The sequence below is a fragment of the Alosa pseudoharengus genome, unplaced genomic scaffold (genome assembly GCF_046254945.1).
Source record: "Alosa pseudoharengus isolate Yale_2024_CS ecotype anadromous, Long Island Sound unplaced genomic scaffold, YU_APseudo_1.1 YU_APseudo_1.1_scf_24, whole genome shotgun sequence".
In the NCBI taxonomy this organism is placed as follows: domain Eukaryota; kingdom Metazoa; phylum Chordata; class Actinopteri; order Clupeiformes; family Clupeidae; genus Alosa; species Alosa pseudoharengus.
This window is the reverse complement of record NW_027468689.1, coordinates 19,411,125-19,434,260: the sequence shown is the minus strand read 5'-3', so window position 1 is coordinate 19,434,260 and position 23,136 is coordinate 19,411,125. Positions and strand designations below refer to the sequence as shown.

Here is a 23,136-nt window from a genome sequence, read left to right as displayed (position 1 = left end):
TGACAAAAGTCAAATTCTTTTCAAAATCAGCTTTATTATGAGATGGGTGTAGCAAATACAGTATTTGGATCCAGTAATATACGTACATACATATATACAAACACAACAAATGTAAGATCCATGGATCGCTACAAAAACCAAAACACAATTGTGTGAGCATTTACATTAGAAGCTAGAGGGCCAATATAAAAATATAATACTATTAAAACAAGCGGCAATCATTTTTACATTTGATATAAAATAACTCCTATGCGAAGAGTCCTAAGTATATGATACTTAAGGTCTGTAATGCAGTGAGGAGAAGGCAAGCATAACATTTTCTGGACAAACAAAACTGAATAAACCTTAAAGCACATAGTAAGGTAAACATGCAGGTACATGAGGTGGCAGGAGAGGATTGTGTGATGCCTAGTTGTCATCAGGGATTCATTTGCCAAAGAAACACAAGTGAAAGGTTGCTGGTGTAGTAGGAGCTGATTCTGAAATTGTCCCTAAAGGCTTTTCGTGGCATCAGAGTATGCCCCCTAACTATCCACACAATTATACTCAAAGTAAATGCACACCTTTTAAAATTGTTGTAATTAGTCCATTTCATTACAGCATTATTCTTGTCAACATTCACATTATCTTGTCCTCATAAAGCTCAAACCGTCTAGGAAGGACAGTACAGACAAGATTATGATCAAACGCTATATTTGCAGTGGGTAGGGCACAGTTCACACCAAATATCACAGGTTACCAAGAATTATTAAACTAGAATTTGCTTTAAAGCAAAACCACACAGCTTAGTTGTTAAAGAGCTACAAAAAAATTTGGCGTAATTATGTTTTGATACACTCGGTTTATAATGAAATGGAAGATATTAATTGCTCAATGTCCATTACCAGGGGATTGCTCAAATATTTGTACCACACAGAACTACGTCTGGCTGTCTATCACCCTTTCTGTCTGTCTGTCATTGATTGCTTAGAGAAAAAGATGATTGAAGCGGATGATGATGATGACTGATTTGAAGTCTTCACATGTCTGTGTGAGCTAACAGTGTTGCGTCACATGCTTGGTGATCCTGACATGCACAAACAGTGAAGAGGGATGGATGCTGGTCCCGTCTTTGGACAGCAGCTGAATGTGCCTGTACCCTGAAAGATGAAGAGAGAAAGAGACCAATAGTTTTACGTACAACTTACAACAGGTTGATAGGTTTACAGGTTGAGAAAGAATAGTTGAAATGCATACAAGACAAGAGAGGTACTGTATATTAAGGTTCTGAATACATTATAGGACCTTGAGATTAGCACTGGTTTAGTGTTTTTAGTGTCATATGTCTGTTTAGTTTTTAGTGTTTTGTGATTACTCTGGTTTCTATACTAGATGCAGTGCTAGTATAGATCAGGTTTATGGTGATGATGATGGCCTACCTTGTTGAATACACAAGAAAGGCAAAGTGTACTGCCCCACAAAGTCATTCTTGGATGTCTTGTCGTAGTCCTCTACCACAAAGCGTACCAGAGCGGATTCAGGGGTGTGGATGATGAAGTTAAGGGTGTCGTACCACACCGGATTAAACCCTGGGGTCGTTCAACACAAGTGCTATCAGTTAGGAGAGTTTACTTAAAGTGTTGGAAGTTTTTACAAATGTTTTTACTATTAACACAAGGTAGGATCTGTGTAAACCCCCTCTTTGGACTAATTACCGGTAATATCTTGTGGATGCGTGTGTCAATGATGGACACTGCTCTTGTACTCTTGGGGAGACTTTTAAAGCATGTAGTTTGTTTGTCATTCATACTCAAACCTAATATACCGTTCTTTTATTTTAAGTGATGCTACATGTTGCCTTTTTTAGTAGCTTACCACATAAACAAATATAAATACACAAGAGATGCCAGACCCTTACCATTGTTGTCGATGTATCTGGTTTCTTGCTTGGCTTGGTCCATGGGGATTCCATAGATCTCTACCCTCACTAAAGGGTCGACAATAGACCCCTCTTTGATATTCACCTTTGGAAGCTGCTGACCACTTATCACCTGAGAAAGAGAGAGTGAGAGATATGGAGGGCCCTTATTTAAATGATGGGCAATGTGGTTAAGCTTAAAGTCTAACTTAAGTGAATTCCATAATTTGGCTAAATATATGCAAATTTAATATCATAGCAAGGTGCAAACATCAGTGGGTCAGATGCTCATTGCTCACACACACACCACACAATAGCTTTTGGTTCATGCACAAGATGAAACCTTGCCGGTTCCCTGACTTTGCCCTTTGCTCATCACTGAAGTTAGAGCGTGTTTTAAACCCATTCCATAAATCAGAAAAAAAAACATCAATTACACAAAAATTTCACAATTTCAGTCTTCTTATTAAAGTCCTTTTTGAGTTGGTTTTTGAGTACTTATACACATTATATACATATCTCAGGTCCGTACCTGTATGGTAAGCTTGAGGGGCTGGTATCCATTATGGTTCTGGGGGTGATCTGGATCGAATCCTCTCTCAGAGCTCCTCATGAACTCCGGTTTCAGGATATAGCCACAGCGGCCATTTTGACTGAAAAGTCCATCATTGAGATCCATCTCGACCCCAGCTGTCTGGAAATTCAGTGCAACTGCAGTTTGCAGAAAAGTTAGTAATGACAGGATCTCATGAATAGATCTGCAGAGCAAGTCCTACTTGTGGAAACAAAACAAACAAACAAATAGTCTAAACAAATGTCCCTTACCAATTTGGCAACCGACACTCCACATGTCCTGTGGGTTAAAGTTTGAGGAGTCTGTTCGCAGACCACTTGGGTAGATTCTGGACAGTTGTCTTGCATTGTGATATACAAATTCAGCTCCTGATTGGGACACACACACACACCACATATGTGACGAGCCCATGTCCATGTTTTTCCAGATTTTGGTACAGAATCATCAGATGAGATCAGAAAATGGCGGCTCACCTGCCTCTCTCATGTACTTGCGGGCCTTGGACTCTGTGAAAGAGGAGATCTCGTAGAATTTGTCGTGGATGCGGGAGTTCTTGAAGCTGCTGAAATGCACACTCTTGCAGTACACCACACAGTCAGACAGCTCCTTGGACAGGCGCTGCTTGGACTTCTGTGAGGAGTAGACAAAATCACTGGCTGAAAATTTCCTGTATGAAAACAACGTGCCAACAACAGCAACAGCAACAGCCAACAACAGCGTAGTGGCTAAGGAACTGGACTAGCATGCAGTAGCCAGACAAGATGTGGGTCCAAGTCCCGGCAGCTATCGTTGTGCCCTTGAGCAAGGCACTTTACCCCAAGTTGCTCTGGGGAGACTGGCCCTTGTATTAATTGACATTACATTTACATTTTTAACCAAAGCGACTTTCAACAAGGGAAACAATCATGGTACAGTGCGATAAGGACAAGTTAGTGCAGCAGTAAGTGCTACTTCCATACAGTCAAGTGTCAGTTCTAGTCAGGAGTAAGTGCTAGAATTAGCATGTCTGGGTCCTCAGGAGTTTTTTTGTAGGTAGAGAGGGATGCCCCTGCTCTGTCAGGAACTGGTAGCGTGTTCCGCCAGCGGGGAACAACAGATGAGAAAAGTTTGGATTGCCCTGAGTGTACGTACTGGTGGCAGAGCCAGATGTCATTCCTCTGAGGAGCACAACGGTCGGGAGGTAACATATGCCTGTATATGGGCATTCAAGTAAGTGGGGGCAAAACCCGAGACATATGTAAGTTGCTTTGGATAAAATATATTATATTATATTTTTATATATGTGTATATATAAAATCAGGGTCAAAATGAGTCTGATTCTCAAGGAGAATAAAAAATCATAACATGTACCCCTTGACCTGGCTGGATAAAAGTATTTAAAAATTAGCTTCAGGGTGACCCATGTTTTTCACATGATCCGATATACCCTTTCCCAAAAGGCACATCTATTGTGAAACCCCTAGTCTTTTACTTTGTAGTAGGTTACCCAAGTCTTCCCATCATGTAGTGTCTCGTGAAAGGGTGCAGCTTGGCCTGTACCACAAGGGCTCGAAGCCAAAATCATTAGCCAGGCTCCCCGCGATCGCCACCTGGCCCGCGGGTGAAAGCCGATCTCCTCTCCTTTACTCCAGAGCAGACTCGCAGCTCGCTGTCTGTCTGTCAGACAGCTGTCAAACATGGCAAATGAAAGCCGGCCAGGCCCAGTCAGGCGTTGCCTGGCACGTGTGGACGAGCCCAGGGTCACTCACAGTACCAGTGATGAAAACCTGCTCACGGACCACGTAGAGGCTAAAGCTACATTCAAACAGCTACAGATTCGCTCATGTCCTCCCACCCGCCATCTCTTGCCTCAAGACTTATAATCCACTGATGATTCTGGAGGGAATGTGGATGAGGGGCCCAATTGTAATAATTTCGTCCCCCTGTCCATAATTCTCAATGGGTGGCTTTTCATAGTTATCTGTGTATACAGAGATGGAGATGTGGCCAAGGCTTAAATAAGTGTACAGACAAAAACAAAAAAATTTAAGCTGTCCACGTGTGAAAGGGTTGAAAACATGTCTGGTTTCAGCGGGATTATGAAACGGTACGGGGCACAGCGCAACAGAGGTGATCCCTGACTGCAATTACCACCGTTCAAGGGATCAAGTGACACGGCGGCGTATCGAAAGGAGCTACACTGCGCTCGCTCTCACATGGCAACATGGTACAGCCATGAAGAAGAATGGAGGGAGAGAGAGACAGAAAGAAAGAGAGAGAGAGAGCTGACGGCTATTAGTCGTTTCCACCTTATCTCCAGACCACTGTTCACATAACACTGACAACGGATCCCCCCTCCTCTCTCTCTCTCTCTCTCTCTCTCTCTTTCTCTCTCACCCTCTCTCATTCAAAGGAGATCCATCTCACTGCACCCCTTACTTGTATCCATTGATCTTTTATGAGTTAAAGCTGGTGGAACTGCTGGTAAAATACTAGCCGAAGTCAAGTTTAACGTAAGACGGTGGTGTATATGTCGGCTCAGGGCTAACTCCACAGGTTACTTTACAGAAGACAGACAGACACCAGGTAAAGCTTTCCGATGTCAGTGGGGATTTTCCATACTTGCACTGCTTATATAATAAACGCTGAGTGCAGACTAGTCATGTTCAATGTGGAAGCAGGGAGCAGATACAGTATAGGCAAGGACTGAGTCTGACTATTTAAACAGCCTGGGACTGGGAGGGAGAGAGTTGTGAGGAGGGGAGACGGGCTTAGGTGGCGAGTGGGGTGCCGGATCCTACATTCACCTTGGTGCGGCGTCGGATGCTGTCGTGGTGCTGGTTCTCGTCGTCGAGGTCGACAGATTCATCCTCGTCGCTCACCTCCCCGGTCAGTGAGTCCTCCACCAGACCACTCATGTTCTCCTCAAGACCGCCGATCTTCTTCCCCTTCAGCAGGATCTTCCTTTTCATATCCTACACACACACACACACACACACACACAAAAAGAGATGACACACACAACACATTCACTGGTAAGTGGATGTGATATACACACTATTCAATGCATAGCTTTCCATTATGTAAATGTGCATGATACACACACTATGTAAATGTATATGATTCCTATAGGTTATTTTTCACCACATACCACTGTACTATATGTGATGCATATGATCTATGGACATTACACATTTAGACACAGGTTACAGGTTTAGATACAGCAATACCATGAAGCCCAACAAAGTGTTTCTCTGATTAAAAATGTAGGGACAAATCTCTATAGTAACATTAAGCTATCAGGCTACCCTTTATGCAGAACAGGAAGCATTGAATTTAGTGTTACGTTACGTAATTACATGAAACATTGATCCAATCAAGACTGTGATGTAACGTCTTGATCATCTTGCTCTGCCCCATTCTCTCAGAGTTACTCTTCAACCTGGAACTTTCCATCCCTCTACTTCAAAGAAGTCAGGCTGAATGGAGCCCAATCATACTCTGGTGGTGTTGCTCCCCAAACCCCATTGTGAACTTGTGAACGGGGGGGAACGATATTAGGCGTTTTAATAATTCACCGTTCCCTTGTTGCACATACAGATCGTATAGCACTGTACCCCCACCGATGAAACAAGTGAAAGTGAGGGTTGCAGCAGCAGGACTGGGCAGTTAATACAACTAGCCGGTGAGACTGAGCCTGAGGGTGAGAGGGGGACTGGCCAGCAGAGGACTATCCAAAGCTATGTCTATACTTGCAATTAAGGTTGTATTCTATTAGAAACATGTCTATCTTATTTAAATACACACACTACACAAGTAAATACATTGCGTAACACAGAGGACTACATTGTTGTTTATATTATGGAACTCCCCAGAGTGAGAAAGACACAGAGCAAGTCTTCTCATGTTGCATGTGGCAATGCGAGGTTGCGAATCTATATCGGATCGAACTGGACCTGTGTGTCTGGACTGGACCTCAGCATCTTATGCGTAGAGTATATATACTTATATAAAGTATAAGTATATATACTCTTTTGATCCTGTGAGGGACATTTGGTCTCTGCACACTGGCGCCAATCTGTGAATTAGCAGCGGCGTTCGGGGAGCAGTGAGGGGTTAGGTGCCTTGCTCAAGGGCACTTCAGCCATGCTTACTGGTCGGGGTTCGAACCGGCAACCCTCCGGTTGCAAGTCCGAAGCGCTAACCAGTAGGCCACGGCTGCCCCAGCTGTCTGTGTGCCTGGGTTGGGAGGCCCAAAGGACATGCTGGCAGTGCTGCTTGTGCATTGTGTGTGTGTGTGTGTGGAACATTTCTTGATTGATCACCGATTTCATTTCATTAAAAGTGTGATTGACGCCAGTGTGTCTGCTCTTAATCTATTAACATGCGAGCTGAAAGGAAAATGAAACGCATACCCTGAAACAGTACAGCGTGTCCCAGGGCAATGACCACTGTCAGAGGGCCAGACAGGACTTGCTCACCTCAGGAGACGGGAAGCTGTCGGGGACTTTGCCGTCCAGCGTGTTCTTGAGCAGCTTGTCTCCCAGGATCTGGTTGAGGTGCTGGGCCATTATTCTCTGCTGCTCAACACTGCAGTGGTTCTCAATGGACAAGATGACCGGGTACTCAGATACCTAGAACCCACAGTGTGAAGGCCAGGGTGAGATAATTGGGGAGTAAGAGAGAGAGATGTGTGTGTATGTATGTGTATGTAAGCAAGACAAATAAAGTGTGTGTGTATAAGAGAAAGATAGAGGGAAAGGGACAGTATGTGTTTTTGTGGATGGATGAGAGAAAGAATGAGAGAGAGAAAGAGAGAATATGAATTATTAAAAACGGTGTACTGTAGATGTTGAAAGGCAACACCCACCATACGGTAGTGAGCCTCACTCAGGCAGGCAGGGGTCGGGCATCCATGATCATGTTGCATGCCCGCCCGCCTGCCTAGACCCACTCTATCCACCTCACCTGATTGACACGCATCGTGGGCATCAAGGGCACAATTCGGGCACTCGTTCACCAGGTCTTTGGGGCAAACGCTTGTCTGAACTCAACTGCCACCCACTCACTCTCTCACTCACTCCCTGACCTAGTGCCTTTCCATCCCTCTTCTACACTCTCCCTGCCCTGCATGTGTCATACACATGTGTCATGCATATGTTTGAGTTTAACACATTTTCTTTAAACTTAAACTGAAACAAAAAACTCCCAACACTAACATTTGAATGTTTTTGTGTGAACATTCCAATTTCTCAAAACAGTGCATATCAGTCCTGCATACAGGTATGTTCAGCGAAGCATTACCTCCTTATACCATTTGTGTGTGATTGTTTGCTATTTTGAACGTGGCTCTGGTTAAAGTCATGTAAAGTCATGCTTCTAATTAGCCCCATTAAGGTCTTATATATCCCTACTCCACTTTGTATACAGAAGAAAAGACAGGAAGACAACGCACTTTGAAGGCATAGTTGCCCAGGGCGATGACGACGTCCTTGAAGAGGATCTTGGAGGTGAAAGTGTGTCCGTGGTAAACGATGGGCTCCCCGTTGGGCCCGTCCCAGCAGTCCACTTCCACACAGCGGCAGCCTCGCTTCAGAGCCCTGCGTACACATGTACACACACACACACACACACACACAGTCAGGTCGGATCAAATGTACGCGCTCCTGTGCCATCTAGAGTCGGGTGACACATCAAGCTTGCCAATATTTTGATAGTTTGCGATTCATAATTTAGTATTCGGAGTCGAAAGTTGCCACTGGTGAAGAAGGACGGTAGTAAAGTGTCTACACTCACTGATTAATCGAATCTTGACTAGTTCCAACAATCTAGTGTGTTTTATATCAAGCCACTGCATTTTGTTGATAGTTATGGAGCCTATCAAAACAATAATCTGACCTGATTCAGAACCCCATAAATGTCAAAAGCAGGATCCAGTAGGATCAGCACCGATTATCCCATGCAGTCCTAAAGCAGAAGAAAGACCACAGATTCATTCACCTGCTATTCCTCAAGACTAACTAATCCAAACTATATGTGTGCCCCATGAGACCCCTGCAGAAAACATGCACTGTGAGGGCTAAGGTAGTACAAAGTGTCAAAATAAAACTGAACTAAAAGTTAAAAAAAGACGTGTCTTACTTCTACCATTATTTTTCCTACAAACTCCACTTTCACAATATATATTCCTGAATGGTATCATTATACGTCCGCACTACATTTGCCCTCTCCGTCCCCTGAGCCGCCCTACGGTATGTATCCCTCCTCATAGTTGCTGTGGCCCCTGAGCCGCCTTACCGTATGTATCCCTCCACGCTGCTGTGGCCTCTGAGCTGGTCCTCCAGCAGGTAAGTGTTGTGTGAGGAGGAGATGAAATAGTGGCACAGGGGCTGGGTCATGTCCTGGTAGACACCTTCGTGCTGTGGGTTGAAGATGGAGCCCTCGGCTGAGCCCAGGTACATCAGAAAGCCATCGATCGTCATGGCCTGGAGGTTCTTTGCTGTGGAGATAATAGATAGTATTATTAGCAGTGATAGTAGGAGAGGTAATAGGAAGTGTGTGAGACTTAGACTACATTCTTAGTGGTGTCAGATGTGGATTATAGGTTGCATATGAGAGAAATATACCTATATCCAAAACAAAGAAAGATATTCAATCCAATGCTAAAAAAATGTTTTCAGTGACTGGGAAGTACTCATTACTGTTTAATGTATTGTTTTGCAATGATAAGATAGTAAGATGAACTGTAGCCTAGTATATGCTCCAACACAAAATGTTGAAATGTGAAGTATACAGCAATCTATCTGCAGTTGTAGGCTTATATGAGAGGTAAGTACGTGCAGCTCAATGTATGTCTTGGGCCTGTATGACCAGATTTGCTAAGCACCGGGGTGCATGTGTGCTGACTGCTATCAGCAGAACCAAGTTATGAATGAACAAGGAGGGCTCAAACACATATTCTTAGAACAGAGGATCTTCGTCAAAAGATGGATCCCTGTTAAACAGGCCAAAGATGCTAGAACTCTTAATCACTGATAGAGTTGTGTGCTGCTGTGATCTTGATCTGTGTGGTTCTGGTCGGTACCGGTGTCGGAGGGTTCGTAGCGCTCGATGAGCTCCAGGGCCCGCTGCTGCACGTCGTCGGTCTCGAGCTGCTCCTCGCGGAGGAAGTCCTCCAGGTCGCGAAGAGTCAACTTCTGTCCGTCGCCTGAGTAGTCCTGGAAGATGCGCAGCACGTCCTCCCGCTGTGTCAGCATCTTGTAGAAGAGCACGAACTCGTCGTCCTCCAGCGTCTCCGACTGGGACTTATCAGCCATCTGTAACGTAACACACACCACCCCGCACCGGGTAAGCGAAACCTGACAAAGCACCGAGGACTTGCTGTCTTCAGATGATCATCATCATTATTATTTCAGGGGGGAGTTTCATAGGGTATCCCTTCAAATACCCTTGATTCAAGTCCAAAAGAATAGGTGAAACCTACTGAGACAGCAATTGTGCAATTTCCGAGCAGGAAGGATGACTATGACCATGTTACAAAATAGTGAGACCATTTGTAAGTGGAAATAGTTGCATTTAATATTATTAATCAAAATGTAAAAGTGTGTGTTTTCTCACTAAGTAGGTTACACCTTTAAAAGTGTAATAACCAGTATGCCTATTGACTGATACAATTACCATTGCATATATAATACTGGGGGCGGTGGTAGTGTAGTGGTTAAGGAGCTGGGCTAGCGTGCAGTAGCCTGAAAGTTGTCGGTTCAATTCCCGGCTTCCACCGTTGTGCCCTTGAGCAAGGCACTTAACCCCAAGTTGCTCCAGGGACAATGCGATCCCTTGTAATATAGCTGACATATTAAGTCACTTTGGTCAAGAAGTGTCTGCTAAATGTAATGTAATGTAATAATACTTGAACTCACTTTCTATCCATGTAGTTTTGAGTTGTCAATGGAAAGGAAACAGTTGCACTGAATGTCTTTGGCTATTTGCTTATATCAGTATAGTATAGGGCCTATTTAATTTTTCTGTGCAGTGAATGTATGTCCTGAATGCATGAGCCAGTGGCCAGTGGCCTTACCTTAAAGAGTCTCAGAGCATGGTCCTCATTCATATCCACATTCATCATCTTCAACAAGTCCTGGACCTCCTTAAAGTTCATTCGCCCGTCTTTGTTCTTGTCTGCTTTCTTAAACCAATCACAGATCCATCTGGTGGGCAAGTCAAGGAAACTCAGACATCAAACTGATAACAATGCCTGTAAATGTACGGTAAAGGGACAAACCGCTTTAGAGGACATGTAGGCCTAGCTCTTGACCCTGACGGGGATCTGATTTAGATTTGCACTCGAAGTACTGATCAGTCCTTTGTCTCTTCCCTTATCAGCTTTAATGTAGGCCTACTAACTTACTATCAATTACAATTATAACTACTGGTAAGAAATGATTATTAGTAACAAGCGACAAGAGCTATTGTAGTAGTAGTCCTAACAGTACCTTAAGTAACTCCAATGGCCTACATTAGTGTAATTACTATAATATGGAACTTGGCCAAAAAATAAAGAAAAGAATAGGCCTTTGCCTTTTCTGCTTGTTTGAGTGGCTACATTTTGCTTGACAGGCCTGGGGTCATGGGGTGAAAGGTCAACATTTGGAAAATTGCCAAATATTCAAATTTTTTTCCCCTATGTAAGTGTAGTATGTCCTGTATCTCTGTTTGAAAGGATACTTGTCAAGTTTCTCGCTCTGGTCCATGTTCTCCACATTCTCGATGAGTTTGCGCATTCCCCTGATCCACAGCTGCGCCTCCTCCGCCGACTCGGCCACCAAGTCCAGGTTGCCACGGCGACCACGGAACACCAGGGTGAAGCAGCGGTCAGGAGGGAACTCGTCAGCGATGCTCAGAAGCACCTCCGACTGGTGACCCTCCCGCACCGCCTCCACATCACTCACCGAGACTGGTGGTGAGGAGAGAGAATGGTGGGTGAGAGAGAGAGAGAGAGAGATGAAGTGAGGAATGAGGCGTGATGAGAAGAAGAGTGTCTCTGAATAGGTTTAATTTTAATAAGCGCTAATAAGGGGTTTTGATTGTTCCTCATTTTTTATGCTTTACAGGATCATTGTCTGTTGGGATTCATGGAGAAGGCCTAGTGCAAATCCTTAACCCAAATAGAAGTTTAATTTAAAAGCTCTCCTGGTGAAAGCCTTTCGAGCACCCATCCCGAGTCATTAGTGGCATGTGATTAAGAGCGAACAGTTTGTTCTGCTAAGGAGACCGCTAAAGTAACCTGGTATAGCTGAACAAAATGCACCTGATTCTGCTTATCAAGGCCTCGAGGCGTATCCTGTTAGCACAAACAGCAGTGCGTCAGGTCTGGAACTGAATCCTGCAGAAGAGCGTGGCTAGCTCATCACTGCCCAATCTCAGTACTCTTAGATTGCATCCTCTACTCGTCTCCCTTGCATCACGCGCACTCACTGACCTACACGACAAAGATTTGTGGGGGTAACCAGAGAGGGTCAGGGATTGTTTTCAGCCGCCCGGCCCGCACTCACACCGGCTGGGGTCACACACGCAGGGAGAGGACGCAAGGACAGGATAGGAGGGTAGTTGTCCATAAGCACTTAACCTAGACTGACCTGAGAACAGATTACAAGTGATGCTTGGTGATGCACTGAAGCAACTCAGCCACCTGTCGACCAGTAACATTCAACAGGCGCATCGGTCCTGGATCCATCATGGTCATCACTTCAGGATCAGAGCTTTTCCATAAGTTCTCTAATTCATTCATTCATTAATAATTAATATCTCACCACAGCCCAAAGTTACACAAAGTGTCCTTACTACATTAGTAATAAATACAATGTACAATATATTAAATTGGCCCACGCTATTGTATTTTAATGCCGGTCATTATGGTGGTTAGCCTAGAAATCTAGACGCACCCTAGCGGCAGCAAATTACATTTGCTTGAAGGGCTAGTCTAGCAACTCTCCGTTGGCTTGTGAGCTCGAAAAATTAAACTTCTATCAGGCCAATCAAATCGTGTATAGAGTCGTTGGCGGGCTTAACATAATGATTGATGGCAGAGTTGCAACGGTTTGGCTTGAATTCCCTGCTACTTGAAAACAAAAAAGATGGATGTTGCTGTTGGCCAACAGTGTGACACGAGTTAAGCTTGTTTTAAGTTGGCAAAAGTTTGAACTAGCCAACTAGCTCCGCTGGTGGGAAAACGCATAGGACTCAGCACTGTCCTATTGCGTGCAGAGGGAATTTGAAAGACAACCGATTATCCCGCCCCTCGGACTGAGCACTGCGAACGGTGAGTGCCCAGACCCTACATTTTAATGTGGGCCTGGCTCGTCAGGCTATATGGTTTTCTGAGGTGGTACTCACTGTGAAAAGTTTGAGAACCACTGCCCTTAAACACCCTTAACCTAACCCTGACTCCAAACTTAAAAAAATTACCCAAAGCCATCACAAAGAAATCACTTACATGTAGTAAGTAGCACCTAAGGACACTTATGTAAAATATGGCCAAAAACACAGTGCTGCTGTGCTGCTGTCTCATTCACATCAGTGCTAGCATTGACTGATACTGTAAGTATTTCTTTGAGTCCGTCATAACACTGAGAACTGCCAGCTTTGCATACATCTTTTGCGACTGTCCTGAGGGGGCTCAAAACTTGTCATGCCATTTATACATTTATAACTGTATGCTGTTGTTTCTCATAACTTTATATAATATTACTTAGTCAGCAACATGTTTGGACCATGTACAAGACAAAGAACCCCCCCCCCCCAGGCTTTTGTGCCGCAATATATGGCAGTGGGCAGTGAGTAGAACTGAGACGTGGACACTCACAGGTGGAGTGGGCATTGCCCGCCTTCTTGGACTTATACCAGATGGTCATGCAGTCCTCCTGCAGCCTGAAGTAGCGCTGTTTCTTCCAGGTGCGGGACTTAATCTTCCTCATCACTGTGCCCACAAACATGGACTGGAGGTTGTCATCGCCCTGGATACCTGAAGCCCCGGGGAGGAGGTGGTGGATCAAGGGGCAGAGAGAGGTCAGACTGTCAGTTGTCAGGTTTCAGGAGCTGGACAAGGCATGGCTCAGAGAAAATACATCTCTCTGTTCACAGTACTGTGTAAATTAATGTGTAAAATGGTAAAAGAAAAAATGTTGCTACACAGTTTTATAACCCTCTAAGCAAAAAAAAACTTTAATCCAATGCCACAGGCACTTACGTAGGCCACTTTGGGTTGAAGCCATTTGTTGCTGTCTCACACTTCTGGCATCTGCTTTTCAAAATATGAGGAAGAGAAAACACAGAATGATAATGAGAGAATGTGATATGCTGGGTGTTTCCTTTCATAAACACAGGGACTTATTACACATAGGAAAACAGTGCTGATGACAAACCAAGAAAGAGAGACTGGGAGGTGACCACCATGAAGCACAGAATCCCTAAACATCTTCAGAATATATTTGTATTTATAATTTCCCCTGATGAATCTGATTCAAAACAATTTCATTTACCTCATGGGGTTGTGTGGTAGGAGCAGGCTTCTCTCAGTGTCTTATTCTTTCTTAGAGTGTTAGGCCTAACATATAAGCTCCTAAAGCACACTGAAAAAGGTGCTAAGCTGAAACGTGTCTGTGCAATAAACACGTTTTGTATGCAAATTGCGGCCTTGCTTGATATTATGTCATGGGGTCCCTAATTTGAAAAGGGGCCACTTATAATTTCTCATTAATCTTTAAGAATGTAATCGGCACCAATTTAATTATTATTGACAATTTCAGAAAAAACCCCAAAGGATTCTGGTTTCGCAGTGAACTTTGCTGGAGCTGGCAGGCCATGAGTGAGGTGACAGACAAACAGCATCTCATTTCTCTGGCTGTTGAGGGACAGGACACGGGGAGCGATATCAGAGAGAGTTGCTGATACACGTCCCCCACCGTCTCTCTCCCACCTCTGACCTCATGTTCTGTGAGGACAGAGCAGAGGTCAAGGAGAGAGCATCCTGACTCCCAGCATGTGACTTCTGCCCTGCACTTCACCTCTCACTGATGACAGACAGACAGACAGACAGACAGACACTCAGTCCTCCGTCAGGGACAAGCTCCCGAGTCCGCCAGCAGCCCAAACAATTACAGGAATTAAAATCACAAAGACACTGCAGAGGGTTGGTGAGTGACCAGGTGACGGCCAGCGTGACCTACTTTAGTCGGAGTTCTATTCGACCTACTTTAGTCGGAGTTCTATTCAAAATGTCCCATCCTAGTCAGCACACCAAAGCCACCTGGCTACAGAATTTAGTTTCTAATCTCAGAGGGGGCAGACAGCGGGTCACCACTGATCCAGACGGGACGCGTCGCTTTGGAGGGGATTGCAGTGGCCCGCTCAGACAGGAAGCAGCGCAGCGTTCTGCCTCTCTCCCTGGGATCAGCGAGCTTTGGGCGTGTGCGTGTTTGTGTGTGTGTGCTTGTGTCCGAGGCTGCTCTTAGGACAACACTGGGCTATGCACGGCGCTGGAATGCCGTGTCTTTGTCCCATTTTGTTTTGACTTAATTCCTCTGCGGGGTTTGGGTTCGGCCGCCTCCCCACAAAAACAACACACCCCCCAGCTCGCAGGATGGATGCTGGGACAGGCAAATATTTTCTCCGCTCACTACCACAGAGGATCACAGCCAAGTCCATAAATTAGAATCAAAGTGACAGACAGTGAAGCAATGTGCATGGTTATACATACACACAACATGCATGTACACATAAAATGCACAGCCATTTATAAGATGTATACTAGTCTATATTTTTTAGTATCATCATTACTGATCTTTCTTCATCAGCAAAAAGTCACAAGGTCCGACAAAAAAAGACCTTTAAATGCTTTTTACACAAAGCAGCCACACTAAGCCAACTGATAGAGTCCTTATACATAACAGTGTAAACCAAACAGTTTTAGTTAATCACAAAGTTATAGAAGGCTTTCTAACATGTCTGAGATGTCTGAAATTAGCCAGGACAGGCGAAGAAGAGTGAACTAAAGTCAACACGCAGGCAGTCTTTTACAAGCAACACTTATCTAACCAATGGGTACAGCCAATTCACATTCTAACACTTTCAGAGAAATGGTTACCTTGTCTTGTTACCAGTGAGCGTATCCATGTAAACATATGGAAGCAGTTTCCAGAGTAAGACATGTTGATGTACATATACCTACACAACTCAAGCCTGTGCAAATTCACTGGCTGGTAAAGTCCAGCGCATATGTTATTGCCAAACTGTCGATTTATCAGTGAATCTTTTTTTTTTAAATGTGACGTAGACATGCAGCACGTGGAATATCTTGGTTAAACAAACAACCTTCACCACATTCAAACATTAAAATCCATAACGACTGGCAACAGACAGAAAGAAAGAAACTATTCTTCACATTGAGGAAACTGGCCACAATAACCTGCAAGACTTTGAAGGGAACATTCTGGAGCCTTTATTCCGATGTAGACAGAGAAAGAGAGGAGAGAAGAGGAATGGAGGGATAAGAGACTCACCCACTGAAGGATCATCTCCGGGTCCAGACGGCTTGCAGTATGGCTCTAGAGGAGTGCAGTAGCCCGGGGGAAGACCTCCCCTCTATCCACCTGTTGTCTGTCTGACTGGCCGCAGCTCTGCATGCTGACCACTATACACAGAGTGAAAGAGTGAGCGAGGAAGAGAGAGAGATGGAGGGAGGGAGGGAAAGAGAGAGTAAGATAGGAGAGAGAGGGGATAGCTGATCCCGAGTCAGCACCAACACCCTGATGCAACTACCCCCCCCCCCATCCCAACACACACACACACAAAACCCGATCTGTTTTTTTCTTCCATTCTCATTCACTCTCTCCCTCTCTCCCCACCCTTTTTATGCAGCGTTCATCCTCTCTTTGTGTTGCTTTGTGTTCTTGCTCTGACAGGATTTGTTTTTAAACCCCCTTTACAGGAGCATTGAAATATATTGTGGACTATCAGGGCAAATGTGAGCTGTTTATCTCTTAGTGTTAAAAATGACCATGCAAAAGTCATTATCTTGAATCATTTGACTTGTCATTTTTCTTGAAGCCCAGTGTGAACCTCTTTGTGTTCCTCCATCCTGAGCTCGAGGGGTCATGCCTCCATACACACAAACAGAGCCCCATTCAGTTGCTTTTTTTTCTTTCCTCTTTCGGTTCTCAGATTACCTACAACCCCTAATGCAATGCTAGCATTACAACAAAACTCAGAACAGGAGGTTTGGCAACTAACATGGCAGCATTTCCAAAGACCATAACAAAAAGGTTTGATCTATTAAAATATTACATAATCTCTGTACTATGTCAAACATGCAGAATTTGCCAGCTTTGGGAGGAGAGTGACAAGACAAAGTTGTGCAGTTACCTAACAGATGGCCAGAGAGTTCATTAAAGATTCACATGTCTTCACGCCCGTCACGTGAGGGCTCAGAGTGGATGATATAGCAGATGATCTCTCTCTCTCTCTCACTCTCTCTCTCACTCTCTGAGTGTGCCTGATGCATCTGAAGAGGCTGTGTCAGCTGGTCCGATGCGCAGGTTTGGCCCTCTCCTGGGGTTCGATGTCTTCCTGTTGGACCCCCTCCAGCTGAGGGCCTTTCGCCCTGGGGCCACTGGCACTGAGCACTGGGCCTGGGCAGCGTGCTCTCTGAGACAGGGCTAGTCTCAGGTTACTAAGACCCAGCCATGAAACATTTATCTTTTTAGCATAGCCACTGCTGCTGCAGAAGAGAGACAGAGAGAGAGAGAGAGAGAGAGAGAGAGAGAGAGAGAGAGAGAGAGAGAGAGAGAGAGAGAGAGAGATGGAAGGACAGACAAGAGAGGCAGAGTGGGAGAGAAAGTGGTTGAAAAAATAGAGGTAAAGGAGAGGAGGGTTAGAGAAAAGAAATGATAGAGAAAGTGATAAAGAAACAAAAAGTGGAAAAGAAGGTGGAGGGAAAAGGGAAAAGTAGTTGACACCACCAGACAGGATCCACACACACAGAACATGTAAACGATGGAGTGTGCACAGAGGAGTGTGTGTGTGTGTGTGTGTGTGGAGAGAGGGTGCAGGTGCATTTACGGAATATTAATAATCATTTGTCCCCTCCCGTCAGGTGTGTTCCCCTACAACCTGCCTCTCAGGTGTCTGCTGAGCGAAGCTGATGAATTAAACAAGGCCCAGGGCTGCCAGGCTCAGCTTCCCAGCTCCTCTTACACACACACACACACACACACACACACACACACGGAGCATCCACACTGCTGTGGTGGAGACAGGGGTCCCTCTCGCCTCAAGTACCCCCCCCCCCCCCCAACACACAGACACACGTGTTATGTACATGGATATATACATACTAATTATTCTGAAAGCTGTGGTGGAGACAAGGGGTCCCTTACGCCTCACAAGTACTCCCCACACACACACACACACGTTATGTATATGGATATATACATACTGAAAGCTGTGGTGGGTCCCTTTCGCCTCACAAGTGTGATTTCCTGTTTGCCTCCCCATTCACTTCAATAGGAAAATAGCTGGGTAGGTCATAGCGATAGGTCTGGCCTGGGGATGGGTGGGGCTGCTACTTGGGTTTGACCTTGTGTACCAGTCTTGTCATTCAAATAATATGCGTCTGTGTGTCTATGCATTTTGGGACAGAAATTACACTTTTTTTTTACACTCGTCATCAGGAACTTTCCCTGTATTACATTTGCTTGTGGTTTTGTGGGGGTGAGAGACGTTCAGGCCGCAATCCAGCCAAACACTCATTATTTGTACATGATGAATCATAGATCTCCCGAAAGGGAAAACATACATTTGTTAGTTGAGCTACCCAATTTAACAAAAGCTACATTCATCATCAGCCAAAACAACCTTCAGTTTTCTTTTTTTTATTATTTGAAACAGATATGGGCAATATGTCTGAAAGCAATCTATACAAAAAATATTGATGAGCCAAAAATGACATCTTCTTGTGGATTCCTAAGACACAGCCAAGCTGCACAGTCTCTGTGATGGGATGATGAGTGTTTAAAAAACAGTAACAATTGAGTAAAAGCATCCAGAAACACACTGCGGAAACCTGTGAACCGCCCGACGGAACGATCGGAAGAACCAGAGGTCCGACTCCTGGTCAGCCAAACAGTCCTTGGTGGGGTCTCTTAAGCCGAGTGTTGAGAAACAGAAATGATAATCAATCAATACAGAGCACCATTCTTTTGTTTTTCTTAAAAAGAGTCTTGGCGAGGCCGGCTTTGAAGTGCCTTTATGTGTCCTCCACCAGTCCCTTCTGAAGGATGCCTCGTCATCTTCGACCTCTGTGTGCGTGTGTCTGTGTGTGTGTGTGTGTGTGTGTGTGTGCGCGCGCTCTGTCCATGTGTGCGTGTGTGTATGCGTCATGGAGAAACACTGTGTGTATGTGTGTTTATGTGCAAGCTGGAGTTTGTGTGTGTGTGTGTGTGTGTGTGTGTGTGTATGTGTGTTTATGTGCAAGCTGGAGTGTGTGTGTGTGTGTGTGTGTGTGTGTGTTTATGTGCAAGCTGGAGTGTGTGTGTGTGTGTGTGTGTGTGTGTGTGTGTGGCGTTCAACAGAGGCAGGGTGCGGCAGAGTTTACTGGGGAGGCAGCGGGATGCCCCGGGGGTCTGTGACCTGGCCCTCTTGCAGGTTCTTCACCAGCTGTGCCAGCCAGCGCTTGGTGGTGGTGTCGTCTTTCAGTACCTGGGCAAATGTGGTGTCCTTCAGCTGGTCAGGCAGACACTGGCGCAGGGCCTCCCTTGCTCTAAGCAACGGAGGAAAGATGACCATTAGAACAGAGTACATACAAACTCATAGGGTCTCATTTAATTAACCACCAAAGTCTCAAAAAAGTGTCAAACATATGGACCAAATATTTTCACAGCTGGTTCTCTTTTTTAAAATAACAGGAGCAATGGGCAGCTTGAGTGACTTGAGTTCAGTAGGCCCAGACTCCAGAGGCACTTACAGTGGGGAGAATAAGTATTTGAACCCATGTTGACTAAAAAGAGGAATATAAAATCATCTGTTAGAAATTTATCTTAATGCCTGAATAAAAAAAAAAATGAGTAAAAATCCAACCTTTAAGGACACCAATTTTCTTAGTGAATGAAGAATGTATCGTAAATAAATAAATGTTCTTTCTTAAATTACAGGGGCAATACGTATTTGACCCCTATGTTAAATTCCCATAGAGGCAGGCAGATTTTTTATTTTTAAAAGCCACTTATTTCATGGATCCAGGATACTATGCATCCTGATAGAGTTCCCTTGGCCTTTGGAATTAAAATAGCCCCACATCATCACATACCCTTTACCATATCATTGAGTTCAATGCAAATCAAACCAGCTAATAGGCTAACTGAAAAACACACCATGCCAATCTCTCTTACAGCTGCATTTCTGTTTATTTGAGAACAATGCGTCATATTGTCAACAACACAGTTCTTGAGGAACTGTCTTGTAGGCTGTTCAAGTAGGCTATGACCTTTACATGTTTATGTGAAAATTCTAGGCTACTTAATAAATGTGCCATATTTGAAATAATTTAAATATTTTTCATGAGTGAATGTCTATTTCTAAAATGATACAGGGTTGAATCAAAGTAAAGTTCTTAATGTCCCTTATCGACAGCCGTTAGCCTACACCATCATAATAACAGGTTAACTGCCCAGGCTCGGGCTTGTAGGCTGAGCACAGTAGCTGCTTACCTGGCATTGTCAGAGAGGCGAAGGTAACAGCGCACTACGTGTTTCAGCAGACGTGCAGAGGGCTCTTTGGAGAGCTGCAGAACCATTTTCCCCTGAAGGAACACACACACAGACACACACACACACACTCCATTAGATATCAAGAATGGAAAAGAATGAAACTGACCAAACCAACCAGGGAATGTCTTCTATCATTGAGCAATAGTCTGGATTTCTTGTGTTCCTATAATCATCTTACTGCTATCTTTTGATCGCTAGGACTTCTTCTGACAACAAAGCTGATGAGCAAGTTGCACTGATAAACACTGTTGGACCCATGAAAGTAGGGCTGGAGAACACTGTTTAATTGCGTTTCTTGCCATTGTTTATGGTCATTTTACATCATGCATCTATAGTTGTGCACCTATACTCTGCGCACAACCTGCTACATTTTTCTCCTACCATCCCTTCAGTCATACCAGGATCATGGCCACATGAGAGAAGCGCTCGTAGGTCTGGCAAATGTACGCTAGGCCTGTATCATCCAACAGGATCTTCTGCAGTATGAAAGTAGCAACCTGTGGGTGAGGAGAGCAAGAGATAGAGGGGCAGTTAACATCGGCTGCTTTGTCGGGGGGACAGAGTGCAGGTTTAACACTGGAGAAAGACACTCAAGGAGAGGGAGGGCATGTTACCGTTTTGGAGAGCTCGCTGCCCGACTCCATGATTCGGAGGCACAAGGGAATGATCTCTGTCGTAAGCAGGAAATTGATCACCTCTTGCTCATCTGTTTTCACCAACGCCCCTAAAATGGAAAAGATGTATTGAGAAAGTTAAACCTCAACTTGTATTGAAAGATCTGCACATTATCCACATTTTTTATGTCTGCACATTATCTAATCTTTTATTGTTTTATGTTTTCAGTGAAGCTGCTTGAGCTGCATACTGGTCAAACATGCTGAACGAATTATTTCAATTATCGTACATTATCCTAGCCATATTCAGGTCACACTTCTATTATGAATGTTTAGACATTTACAGAACTCCACCTACAGAAGTATTAGTAATGAATATACTGAATTGAGAGGCTGGTGTGAACATAGTGGTCTATACCAACTGAATCCCTGTCTGCTCAGCACACAGCTCATTCATACCAATGACTCCCAGGCTTGTCAGACGTAGGTACTCAAAAGGCCGCGTTTTGCTGACTGTGTGCAAGAAGGGGTAGAGGAACAGGGGGATGTGTGCTGCCAGGAAAGCCGACCTGGAGACAGGATGAGAGATGGAACGAGTGACAATCACATTACAAAGAAACCAACACGAGTGTTTTGGTGGTGTGGATTGCGATCAGTCCTACCTGGTCTCCGGGTGAGAGGCGACACACTGGAGAAGTGCTAAAGCGTTGCATACTCTGTTGGACTGGTGAGCTGTCAGAGTTGGTGGGTTGATGGAGGGATAGATGTTGACAATTTCCTACAAGGACGTGTGAGTAAACAACGGTTTTACTCCAAAGGTTATACAATGCAAAACCAGTCACACTCAGATTTCATTTATTCAGCAAGGTAATTGCATCAGCTCTAAGAACATCATAAAACACAACGCTGAAACGCAATGAAGTGATTGTAAACCAGCCATCCTGAGTAAAACATGCATGCATTGCACTCACATGAGTTTCTCTACAGTCATTCTACAAACGAACATGTGTATTAGTGACCGCAAGACATGTAATGCCTGAATATATATACCTGCAGGAGGGCTGCAATCGTTCCGCAGGAGTGCCAGAGCATTGGGGCCAGGTCGGGAACAGACTCCCGCTTTTTGCTGAGTTCCAGCAGGGCATTCTCGCGGGTCTCCGGACTGGACAGCTCATTGATCCACTGGTAGATTTTCTCTCTATCCACTTGCGCCAGCGCTGTGGTTACAGCCTGTAGATTACAAAAGATAAACAGTGAGGGAAAAGACGAGAACGAATTCATGTTCGATGTAACGATGGCTAGGATGAAAAACATAATGTATGTTGCTATTCTATAATTAACATTGGGATAGTAGCTCATATCATGTGAAAACACACTACCGTCTCACTTGAAAAAGTCACGCCCGATAACGTTAGCCTAAACGTTGGGTTAAAGTACGGCACACAATCGAATTCCTTAGCTAACCTCACATAAATAAACACAGCTAACGTTAGGTAGCAAAATGTTACGTTTCTATTTACAAGCGCTGATATCAACCAGTTATGTACAAGTTCCGTATAATAGTCTTTCAGATACACTTACCATGGTTAACTTAACGTTACAAAGAAACTCGTTACATCGATCTTTTCGTCATTCGAAGCGTTACGCTGTGCGTTTCACAGTTTCGCTAACAGGAGACTTCCTTCCTGGCTATCTATCGAACCGTTAATTCATTAAAAAGTTATGCAACTTCTCAGGTAACATCAGGTTATGTGTCCAGGCACCAACCTTGGCTAGTCTAACGTTAGCGAGCGCTAACTGGCTTGCATGCGCACCCTGCCAGCTATCAAGCTAGCTGGTCCAGCCATCCCAGCATTACAAACTGCAAGCCCGGCAAAAATATCTAAATAACAACTGTCTAAATGTCTAAATAATAACAGCTATATTTTGCAATAATGATTGTGATGCATATATTACTATAACCTCTCCAGCTGTTGATAAGTTAGCAAACTAGCCTACCAAGGCAGATAACGTATGTTGGTTAGCTAATTGAAATGAAAGGCCTAGCATACATGTAATTTCAAACCCTTTTCAATAGAAACCAGTTTAAAAGTCTTACTGCTCCTGTAGCCAGCATTCTCTGAAGCGCCTGGATATAGTCCCCCTGGGTTTGCTGAGTACCTATTTTAAATAAATATCCGTGTATTGAAATTGAAAATACTCTGTTATGAAAACAGAGAAGCCCCGGTGAGCGCCGAAGCTGGCCTATGACCT

The 23,136-nt window shown here is 44.4% G+C and overlaps 2 protein-coding genes across 3 annotated transcripts; both read right to left on the bottom strand.

Moving 5' to 3' along the window:
- Window positions 1–37: 37 nt before the first annotated feature.
- plcd4a (phospholipase C, delta 4a) lies at window positions 38–16,069 on the bottom strand. Its single transcript, XM_076303393.1, has 16 exons — window positions 16,007–16,069; window positions 13,696–13,746; window positions 13,312–13,470; window positions 11,175–11,403; window positions 10,528–10,657; window positions 9,535–9,766; window positions 8,748–8,949; window positions 7,906–8,050; window positions 6,932–7,084; window positions 5,258–5,425; window positions 2,945–3,101; window positions 2,723–2,839; window positions 2,430–2,608; window positions 1,898–2,030; window positions 1,419–1,568; window positions 38–1,139 (listed from the first exon to the last, which is right to left on the bottom strand). The coding sequence occupies exons 2-16, from the start codon at window positions 13,718–13,720 to the stop codon at window positions 1,036–1,038; spliced, it is 2,283 nt and encodes a 760-aa protein (XP_076159508.1). The 5' UTR covers window positions 13,721–13,746; window positions 16,007–16,069; the 3' UTR covers window positions 38–1,035.
- A 2,297-nt stretch (window positions 16,070–18,366) lies between these two features.
- On the bottom strand, window positions 18,367–23,127 carry cnot9 (CCR4-NOT transcription complex subunit 9). Of its 2 annotated transcripts, none has more exons than XM_076303391.1 (8): window positions 22,982–23,127; window positions 21,934–22,113; window positions 21,546–21,661; window positions 21,343–21,452; window positions 20,884–20,993; window positions 20,668–20,766; window positions 20,210–20,301; window positions 18,367–19,263 (listed from the first exon to the last, which is right to left on the bottom strand). In XM_076303391.1, the coding sequence occupies exons 1-8, from the start codon at window positions 22,997–22,999 to the stop codon at window positions 19,095–19,097; spliced, it is 894 nt and encodes a 297-aa protein (XP_076159506.1). In that variant the 5' UTR covers window positions 23,000–23,127; the 3' UTR covers window positions 18,367–19,094. The 2 variants fall into 2 exon arrangements, with proteins under 2 accessions (XP_076159506.1, XP_076159507.1); XM_076303392.1 differs by lacking the exon at window positions 22,982–23,127 and adding an exon at window positions 22,465–22,593.
- Between the last annotated feature and the right edge of the window lie 9 nt (window positions 23,128–23,136).

Excerpts from the sequence above, each read along its gene's own strand:
- plcd4a (XM_076303393.1), bottom strand. The coding sequence starts at position 13,720 with ATGGCTTCAACCCAAAGTGGCCTAC. Across the intron at positions 9,767-10,527 it reads ATGCTCTGAGACTCTTTAAG|ATGGCTGATAAGTCCCAGTC; the intron begins GTAAGGCCACTG and ends GTTACGTTACAG. Across the intron at positions 2,609-2,722 it reads GAGTGTCGGTTGCCAAATTG|TTGCACTGAATTTCCAGACA; the intron begins GTAAGGGACATT and ends TGCAAACTGCAG.
- cnot9 (XM_076303391.1), bottom strand. Across the intron at positions 21,453-21,545 it reads GCCTCTCACCCGGAGACCAG|GTCGGCTTTCCTGGCAGCAC; the intron begins GTAGGACTGATC and ends TCCTGTCTCCAG. Across the intron at positions 20,994-21,342 it reads GACAAGCCTGGGAGTCATTG|GGGCGTTGGTGAAAACAGAT; the intron begins GTATGAATGAGC and ends TTTCCATTTTAG.